Source organism: Oncorhynchus mykiss, chromosome 3 (assembly GCF_013265735.2).
Source record: "Oncorhynchus mykiss isolate Arlee chromosome 3, USDA_OmykA_1.1, whole genome shotgun sequence".
Classification (NCBI taxonomy): domain Eukaryota; kingdom Metazoa; phylum Chordata; class Actinopteri; order Salmoniformes; family Salmonidae; genus Oncorhynchus; species Oncorhynchus mykiss.
The window spans coordinates 82715145-82725537 of record NC_048567.1 but is presented as its reverse complement, the minus strand read 5'-3'; the positions used below and the strand labels follow the sequence as shown (position 1 = coordinate 82725537).

General features: G+C 47.6%; 1 protein-coding gene across 1 annotated transcript; it reads right to left on the bottom strand.

Annotated features, from left to right (window-relative positions):
* Positions 1-272: 272 nt before the first annotated feature.
* Positions 273-8450, bottom strand: LOC118964335 (melanoregulin-like). The gene is made up of 5 exons (XM_036975340.1): positions 8190-8450; positions 7538-7760; positions 2020-2110; positions 967-1139; positions 273-420 (listed from the first exon to the last, which is right to left on the bottom strand). Exons 1-5 carry the CDS (start codon positions 8267-8269, stop codon positions 322-324), a joined length of 666 nt encoding a protein of 221 aa, XP_036831235.1. The 5' UTR covers positions 8270-8450; the 3' UTR covers positions 273-321.
* Between the last annotated feature and the right edge of the window lie 1943 nt (positions 8451-10393).

Below are 10393 nucleotides of genomic sequence, written 5' to 3'. Positions count from 1 at the left end.
TCACAACTCTCTCCATTCTGTCTCTCCATTCTGTCTCTCCATTCTGTCTCTCATTCACAACTCTCTCCATTCTGTCTCTCCATTCTGTCTCTCCATTCTGTCTCTCATTCACAACTCTCTCCATTCTGTCTCTCCATTCTGTCTCTCCATTCTGTCTCTCATTCACAACTCTCTCCATTCTGTCTCTACATTCTGTCTCTCATTCACAACTCTCTCCATTCTGTCTCTCATTCACAACTCTCTCCATTCTGTCTCTCATTCACAACTCTCTCCATTCTGTCTCTCCATTCTGTCTCTCCATTCTGTCTCTACATTCTGTCTCTACATTCTGTCTCTACATTCACAACTCTCTCTCTTTGGGTATTTCTCCTTCGCCAGTCTGATGAAATCCTCTGCACTATCCAGAGACACCAAGCGATCCTTGTAGAGGAGAAGAGAGGAGAGAAAGCAGGAGAAGTAAGGAGAGGAGAGAAGGGAGGAGAAGAGAGGAGAAGAGAGGAAAGAAGGAGAAGAGGAGGGAGGAAAGGTGGAGAAGAGAGGAGAGGTGGAGAAGAGAGGATGGAGGAGAAGAGAGGAAATGAGGAGAAGAGAGGAGAGGCGGAGAAGAGAGAATGAGAAGAGGAGAACAGAGGAGAGGAGGGAGGAGAGGTTGAGAAGAGAAGAAAGGAGGAGAAGAGAGGATGGAGGAGAGGAGAGAATGAGAAGAGAGGAGGAGAACAGAGGAGAGGAGGGAGGAGAGGTGGAGAAGAGAGGAAAGGAGGAGAAGAGAGGAGGGAGGAGGAGAAGACAGGAAAGAAGAGAGAAAACAACAAGTAGACATTAGTAGCTTGAATATTTCTCCCCTTCATTATTGTCCATTAGATTACTCCCCCCCCCCCCTGGTAAATAGGTGTGTGTGTGTGTGTGTGTGTGTGTGTGTGTGTGTGTGTGTGTGTGCGTGCGTGCGTAGCAGTAGGACAGCAGTACCATAACAAAGAGGTATCTGTCTGTGCTAGCCACTCCTCGTGGGAACAAACTAGAGTGGTCCAGAGTGGTCTGTAACAGCTGTCTGGCTCTGTTCAGGTTATCAGATTCACTCAGTGTTGTCTGTAACAGCTGTCTGTTCACCGTCAGGAGAGAGTCAACCTCACGCTGGTAGCCTATAGGGGACACAAGAACCAGTACAAACAACCAGGCCGGAGACGCCACATAGAATCAACAATTAGAATGTTCAACTCAATAATACTGCAACTGAAACATTGTGTTCAGGGGTTGGAAAAAGGCATCGACCCAGTACACAACACAAGCATTGGGCTCCTCAGAATGTTAATATACATCTATGTCAAATGGAGACTGATTTTGCACAGTGCTCTGTTGTTGTGTTTTGTTGAGACGGCTGAAATGAAGGAACACGACAAGAACGATGCTTTCACTCATCTTTGTTGTGTCGGATTCACGTGGGTTTAAATTGTCATTTATTATGTCAACAATCTACACAAAATACTCTGTAATGTCCTTTCAAATGGTATCAGAAATATGCATATCCTTGCTTCAGGTCCTGAGCTACAGGCAGTTAGATTTGGGTATGACATTTTAGGCGAAAAGAAAAAAGAGTCCAATCCTTAATTCATTTTAACCCAACAAAATGTGGAAAAAATCAAGATGTGTGAATACTTTCTGAAGGCCATGTACATAGAGAGCAGCAGAAAGGAAAAGGTTAAGGAATTGAGATTTGAAGAGAGGAGATTATCTCTACAAACATTATCTGACCTAGCTGTGTTAGAATCTGAAGAGAGGAGATTATCTCTACAAACATTATGTGACCTAGCTGTGTTAGAATCTGAAGAGAGGAGATTATCTCTACAAACATTATGTGACCTAGCTGTGTTAGAATCTGAAGAGAGGAGATTATCTCTACAAACTTTATCTAACCTAGCTGTGTTAGAATCTGAAGAGAGGAGATTATCTCTACAAACTTGATCTGACCTAGCTGTGTTAGAATCTGAAGAGAGGAGATTATCTCTACAAACTTGATCTGACCTAGCTGTGTTAGAATCTTCTTCCATCGGCTGCTGGTCTCTCGTTTGGTGTACCTCAGACTATGGATGTCATAGTTGAGCTTCTCCCACTCCTGATAAACAAACAAACACACACACACACACACATTAAACAGAGACACAGCCCAGATAGCACACATGCATCTCGTCGACGTCGAGAGGGTGTGGGAGGACAAAATGCAGGCACGCTGCACGTCACCCGGTCTCTCAGCATCGCCGTCACGCGGTCGCTCAGCATCGCCGTCACACGGTCTCTCAACATCGCCGTCACGCGGTCTCTCAACATCGCCGTCACGCGGTCTCTCGGCATCGCCGTCACGCGGTCTCTCGGCATCGCCGTCACGCGGTCTCTCGGCATCGCCGTCATGCGGTCTCTCGGCATCGCCGTCACGCGGTCTCTCAGCATCGCCGTCACGCGGTCGCTCGGCATCGCCGTCACACGGTCTCTCGGCATCGCCGTCACTCAACATCGCCGTCACGCGGTCTCTCGGCATCGCCGTCACGCGGTCTCTCAACATCGCCGTCACACGGTCTCTCGGCAGCGACGTCACGCGGTCTCTCGGCATCGCCGTCACGCGGTCTCTCAGCATCGCCGTCACGCGGTCTCTCAGCAGCGCAGAATAGTGTAGACTTTGTATGTCATTGTGTGTCACAATGCTTGAATATCTGCCTTCTCTCAAACATGTTCGATGTCATGGTTGGGCATTTATCAGAGATCTGTAGAAGGCTTATAGGCTTAAATAAATGTTTACCACCAATTTATTATTATTTAAATACATGTTTAGGTCCATAAACATAAAGCGTTTTATTATTGCCTGTATAATTTAGCCTTATATTTATATCTTATATTTTCCATTCAAATTCGATGTTTACACTCATTTGGTAAAGGGTCATTCCAATCGTGTAGTGAAACAGAATTTGCTGTTGGATCCGACCTGAAATAAAAAGGTATTTTTGTGAATGTCGTCTGTCGAGCATCTTTGACATGGGTGACATTTGGCACCGTCCCAAACAACGGCTGAAGGGCGACTGCGACGTCTTGCCAATGTGTAAATGCTCTCTGTGCCGATGTAGTATGATGTCATCGGGCCGACGTCGACGAGGTGTCGGTGTGCTATCTGGGGCAGAGGTAAAGTTGTTGTTAATCGTTCAACTGCTGGCTGATATATCTCAGTCAACAAGGCATCGCTAACACAATGAGTCACGGTCCTGTGCTGTTATTCCCAACATAGTGCCAGTTGTGTCCACCGCAGCAACAATGCTGACCTGGCCACGCTATTTAATATGTCGATTATCCTTTCACTTCAGGAATCCGTGCACTGATAGTTTCTAGAGATCACATGTCACGGGAGATTGTTCATTTGTGAGGCTTTTACACAAAAAAATACACAAAAATACACAAATACATCAATATATCACACAAGAAAAGAAAGTTAAAAACAACAGACGGGAATAATAGTTTACAAAAAATAGACAAACAGATGCATAAAGACGTCAAACAAACACACAGACAAAACAACCAATAAAAATACCCTTAATCAGTATAGTCCCACAACAAGCCTCAGACTCAGGGCCGGCCCGCTCGTTAGGCAGACTGACGAGGGCGGCATTTTCTGAGCTAAACTGACCAAGTCTCCAACAACACATTAAACCTCATAATAATAATAATGGGCCTCCCGGGTGGCGCAGTGGTTAAGGGACGGCTGTGCCACCAGAGACTCTGGGTTCGCGCCCAGGCTCTGTCGTAACCGGCCACGACCGGGAGGTCCGTGGGGCGACGCACAATTGGCTCAGCGTCGTCCGGGTTAGGGAGGGCTTGGCCGGTAGGGATGTCCTTGTCTCATCGCGCACCAGCAACCCCTGTGGCGTGCCAGGTGTTTCCTCCGACACATTGGTGTGGCTGGCTTCCGGGTTGGATGCGCGCTGTGTTAAGAAGCAGTGCGGCTTGGTTGGGTTGTGTATCGGAGGACGCATGACTTTCAACCTTCGTCTCTCCCGAGCCCGTACGGGAGTTGTAGTGATGAGACAAGATAGTAGCTAGTAACACAATTGGACACCACGAAATTGGGGAGAAAAAGGGGTAACATTTTAAAAATAAAATAAATAAGCTATGTATTATAAATGAATGAATGAACCAACTAACTAAATTGGGGAGAAAAAGGGGTGAAAAAAATAAAACCTCATAATTCTACCCCCCAAAACTAATGACACTTCTCTCAACCAATGGCATGAGGGCTTTTTTTTATGTGAGCAGTGCCCACTTTGTCAAAGGCAGGGACATAAAATATTTAAGATGGACGCCTTCTAGGCCTTGGCATTCATAAAATTTCATTGCAGGCGACATACACCCCAGTATGCACGGACCGACGCCGACGTCTTCTGGAGGTCTTTTTTTAGACCGGTCTAGATCGGCTGTCTTTTTTGGGGTGTTTTACAAACGGTGGGCCTACCACATAGATGGGAATTCTCCTCAAATTCTATTTCAGGCGAAACTGTAGGCTACACCCCAGTAAGCACGGACCGACACATCTGCATTTTGGACGTATTGTTTTGGTCTTGATTTCCACGTCCACGGAAAATGGTTTTTGGACCGGTTTGGCCCAATCTGAACCAATCATACACGTCTATGTTTGGTTCAGATTTGGTCCGGTCTGGACCAGCTTTGATTTGACCCAAACATAGACGGGAGTTGGCAAGACAGCAGAAACAGATCTGAGAAGTGGTTAGGCCATCACTGAGACTAACTCAACCTGGTAAGGTGGTCCCCTTTCTAGGCCTTGGAAGATGGTCCCCTTCTAGGCCTTGGAAGATGGTCCCCTTTCTAGGCCTTGGAAGATGGTCCCCTTTCTAGGCCTTGGAAGATGGTCCCCTTCTAGGCCTTGGAAGATGGGCGCCTTCTAGGCCTTGGAAGATGGACGCCTTTCTAGGCCTAGGTAAAATTGTCCCCTTTCTAGGCCTTGGTAAACTCCAATATTGTGCCCTACATGTAGCCTCCATGAGTGTCATAAATACCCTATATGAAAGAACTCTGTGTTCGACATCTCTGATTGAATGATTTAATTGAGGTGAGTCAGTATAAACATGATGCTGCCCTGAGAGTGAGAAATGTACAGAGAAGACCCAACTGAGTGTGTGCTCATGCGCATATCTCAAACTCAGAGGGTTAATTATTCTTAATCCCCAGCCTGGACTCCGTAGGACTCTAATCCCCAGCCTGGACTCTGTAGGACTCTAATCCCCAGTGACGTCAGCAGTGACCAACAGTCCAGCTCCGTGATATCAGCAGTGACCAACAGTTCAGCTCCGTGACGTCAGCAGTGACCAACAGTTCAGCTCTGTGATGTCAGGGGTGGAAGGATATGGACTGACTATCAGAGGACAGACAAGGGGCAGAAGGATATGGACTGACTATCAGAGGACAGAGAAGGGGCAGAAGGATATAGACTGACTATCAGAGGACAGAGAGGAGGCAGAAGGATATGGACTGACTGACTATCAGAGGACAGAGAGGAGGCAGAAGGATATGGACTGACTGACTATCAAAGGACAGAGAAGGGGTGGAAGGATATGGACTGACTATCAGAGGACAGAGAAGGGGCGGAAGGATATGGACTGACTATCAGAGGACAGAGAGGAGGCAGAAGGATATGGACTGACTGACTATCAGAGGACAGAGAGGAGGCAGAAGGATATGGACTGACTATCAGAGGACAGAGAAGGGGCGGAAGGATATGGACTGACTGACTATCAGAGGACAGAGAAGGGAGGGAAGGATATGGACTGACTATCAGAGGACAGAGAAGGGAGGGAAGGATATGGACTGACTATCAGAGGACAGAGAGGGTGCGGAAGGATATGGACTGACTATCAGAGGACAGAGAAGGGAGGGAAGGATATGGACTGACTGACTATCAGAGGACAGAGAAGGGGTGGAAGGATATGGACTGACTATCAGAGGACAGAGAAGGGGCGGAAGGATATGGACTGACTGACTATCAGAGGTCAGAGAGGGTGCGGAAGGATATGGACTGACTATCAGAGGACAGAGAGGAGGCAGAAGGATATGGACTGACTGACTATCAGAGGACAGAGAGGAGGCAGAAGGATATGGACTGACTGACTATCAAAGGACAGAGAAGGGGCGGAAGGATATGGACTGACTATCAGAGGACAGAGAAGGGAGGGAAGGATATGGACTGACTATCAGAGGACAGAGAGGGTGCAGAAGGATATGGACTGACTATCAGAGGACAGAGAAGGGAGGGAAGGATATGGACTGACTGACTATCAGAGGACAGAGAAGGGGCGGAAGGATATGGACTGACTATCAGAGGACAGAGAAGGGGCGGAAGGATATGGACTGACTGACTATCAGAGGACAGAGAAGGGAGGGAAGGATATGGACTGACTATCAGAGGACAGAGAAGGGAGGGAAGGATATGGACTGACTATCAGAGGACAGAGAGGGTGCGGAAGGATATGGACTGACTATCAGAGGACAGAGAAGGGAGGGAAGGATATGGACTGACTGACTATCAGAGGACAGAGAAGGGGTGGAAGGATATGGACTGACTATCAGAGGACAGAGAAGGGGCGGAAGGATATGGACTGACTATCAGGACAGAGAGGAGGCGGAAGGATATGGACTGACTATCAGAGGTCATAGAAGGGGCGGAAGGATATGGACTGACTATCAGAGGTCAGAGAGGGGGCAGAAGGATATGGACTGACCATCAGAGGACAGAGAAGGGGCAGAAGGATATGGACTGACCATCAGAGGCAGTAGAGATGACCAGGGATGTTCTCTGTTTAGTGAGTCCTCCAGATCAGAGGCAGTAGGGAAGACCAGGGATGTTCTCTGTTTAGTGAGTCCTCCAGATCAGAGGCAGTAGGGATGACCAGGGAGGTTCTCTATTTAGTGAGTCCTCCAGATAAGCGGCATTAGGGATGGCCAGGGATGTTCTCTGTTTAGTGAGTCCTCCAGATCAGAGGTAGTAGGGAAGACCAGGGATGTTCTCTGTTTAGTGAGTCCGCCAGATCAGAGGCAGTAGGGATGACCAGGGATGTTCTCTGTTTAGTGAGTCCTCCAGATCAGAGGTAGTAGGGAGGGCCAGGGATGTTCTCTGTTTAGTGAGTCCTCCAGATCAGAGGCAGTAGGGATGACCAGGGATGTTCTGTTGATAAGTGTGTGAAATGGACCATTTTCCTGTGCATTGTCACTAGTTGCGTAGTTTTGGGTGTCATGGAAAATGTACGGAGTAAAAAGTACATTATTTTCTTTAGGAATGAGGTGAAGTTAAAGTAAAAGCTGTCCAAAATATAAATAGTAAAGTACTGATACCCCCAGAAAACTACTTAAGTAGTACTTTACAGTATTTTTACTTCAGTACTTTACACCACCACACCTTCAGTGTAACTGAGTGGACAGGTTGTGCCCTAACCAAGCTCTGTATCGGGTAATATCTTTTCCCCAGCTCAGGTGCAGGTCGTGTCTCTCTCACCTCTGTGTACGTATCTGCCTCGTTCCTCATCGTGATAAAGGCTTGGAGCTCTCCGTCCGACTCTGCATCTCCCACGGAGGTCCTGGGGCTGCTCCAGGGGATCCACTCCTGCTCCTCTGTCCTCCAAGACAGGCCCTCCTGACCCGGGCTTGGGTCACTGTGGCTGGACATGCAGGCTCTGGAGGTCTGAGTCCTGATGCTCTGCATTTTGGAAGTCTCATATCTGGAGGACCAGAGAGGTGCATTCAAGTTCATGTTGAGGTAGTCTCTCTCTCGTCACAGATTTGGTTCTGGGTGCCCTTATAGTTCCAATATCACTAATTTGACCCTCCTTGCCATGTCAATGCTGTGATTCAGGAAAGAAATAGCCTGAACACATGCTGACTGAGAGATTCTCCTAAACATAGCCTACATACCAGATTACAGAGGCTTCACAGACGCTGCTTGTTTATATCTCCGGGCAGTGTGCCAAGATTTAAAAAAATAGACTATGCTATATATATATATATATTCCCATTCAGAAGAATCTGTAGATCTGAATGAAATAGACTAGAATGGATTATCATGCTGTTTTAATAAAGCCTACAATTTAAAAAAAAAACAATAATACTCTTAACGTAATATATCGTTCATAAAACAATAATACTCTCACCGTAATATAGCGTTCTTCTCATCTAGGTTCTCATCAAGATTGCGGTAACTCCGCCAACAACAACTATACAACGCCCCCATCAGACCCAAGAACTGTCATCCAGCACATCTGATTACCCGAAGAATATCTTTACAATTTTCCTCCGGTTTTTACCACGAAATAAATATTTTAAGATGTAACGTTCCCAACATTGCGAGCCGGATCTCAGACACAACTCTGAAAACTTCACGCGTCTTGTTTTTCATGGTCCATTGGGGGGCGGAGCGCTGAGCACGTGAGTCCATTCAAGAAGCGTGACTAACCTAGCGTGACGGTGTATCTGGAAACCATGAATGGAACATTTATTCAGCCACTGATGGACAATGCTCTGTTGAGTCCTCTCTCCCATGTGTTTACTCTTATGTATAGATGCTCTGAGAGCATCTATGTAGATGTAACAGTATAATAGACGGTCCCCTCGCCCATACCCGGGCGAGAACCCCCTGCACACATCAACAACAGTCACCCCTCGAAGCATCGTTACCCATCGCTCCACAAAAGCCGCAGCCCTTGCAGAGCAAGGGAAACCACTACTTCAAGGTCTCAGAGCGATTGACGTCACCGATTGAAACGCGATTTAGCGCGCACCGCTAACTAAGCTAGCCGTTTCACATCCGTTACACTCACCCCCCTTTTGACCTCCTCCTTTTAACGTTTGTACACTAGATATGTGATAACTATGATTCCATTACCGGTTAGCTAATACAAAACACAGCCATGGATTATTCAACTAATCTGGACTGGTGTCCTCCTCAGTCTATAGACTGACCTATGAGGGCTGGAACAAAAACATGGACTGGTGTCCTCCTCAGTCTATAGACTGACCTATGAGGGCTGGAACAAAAACATGGACTGGTGTCCTCCTCAGTCTCATAGACTGACCTACGAGAGCTGGAACAAAAACCTGGACTGGTGTCCTCCTCAGTCTATAGACTGACCTACGAGGGCTGGAACACAAACCTGGACTGGTGTCCTCCTCAGTCTATGGACTGACCTACGAGAGCTGGAACAAAAACCTGGACTGGTGTCCTCCTCAGTCTATGGACTGACCTACGAGAGCTGGAACAAAAACCTGGACTGGTGTCCTCCTCAGTCTATGGACTGACCTACGAGAGCTGGAACAAAAACCTGGACTGGTGTCCTCCTCAGTCTATGGACTGACCTACGAGGGCTGGAACATCACTTTTCTCAAGGTAGGCTGCACCACTGTATTTACAGTGCATGTAAGATTTGAAGTTCATAGATTACATGTCAGATTACATGTCAATCACAACACAGACGCCATGTTATCGTTCTCCTAGCGATTGGGGTATAATTTGACTGCTGCCGTGACAACTACTGTGGTACTGTCTCTCAGATGTAGGCTCAGGAAGTGACAGAGATTGTAGGGAGCAGGACAGATGAGATCCTGTTACCTGACCGTCCACTATTCTGGACAGCTAATACTGCTGCCCTACGGACACACACAGATATACAAGATGGCGCCGGAGAAGAAGGCAGACACCTATAGACAGATATACAAGATGGCGCCGGAGAAAAAGGCAGACACCCACAGATATACAAGATGGCGCCGGAGAAGAAGGCAGACACCCACAGATATACAAGATGGCGCCGGAGAAGAAGGCAGACACCCACAGATATACAAGATGGCGCCGGAGAAGAAGGCAGACACCCACAGATATACAAGATGGCGCCGGAGAAGAAGGCAGACACCCACAGATATACAAGATGGCGCCGGAGAAGAAGGCAGACACCCACAGATATACAAGATGGCGCCGGAGAAGAAGGCAGACACCCACAGATATACAAGATGGCGCCGGAGAAGAAGGCAGACACCCACAGATATACAAGATGGCGCCGGAGAAGAAGGCAGACACCCACAGATATACAAGATGGCGCCGGAGAAGAAGGCAGACACCCACAGATATACAAGATGGCGCCGGAGAAGAAGGCAGACACCCACAGATATACAAGATGGCGCCGGAGAAGAAGGCAGACACCCACAGATATACAAGATGGCGCCGGAGAAGAAGGCAGACATCCACAGATATACAAGATGGCGCCGGAGAAGAAGGCAGACACCCACAGATATACAAGATGGCGCCGGAGAAGAAGGCAGACACCCACAGATATACAAGATGGCGCCGGAGAAGAAGGCAGACACC

Coding starts and splice junctions, on each gene's coding strand:
- LOC118964335 (XM_036975340.1), bottom strand. CDS start 8,269: ATGGGGGCGTTGTATAGTTGTTGTTGGCGGAGTTACCGCAATCTTGAT. Junction 7,761..8,189: donor GAGAAGAACGCTATATTACG/GTGAGAGTATTA, acceptor CTGGTCCTCCAG/ATATGAGACTTCCAAAATGC. Junction 1,140..2,019: donor GAAGATTCTAACACAGCTAG/GTCAGATCAAGT, acceptor TGTCCCCTATAG/GCTACCAGCGTGAGGTTGAC.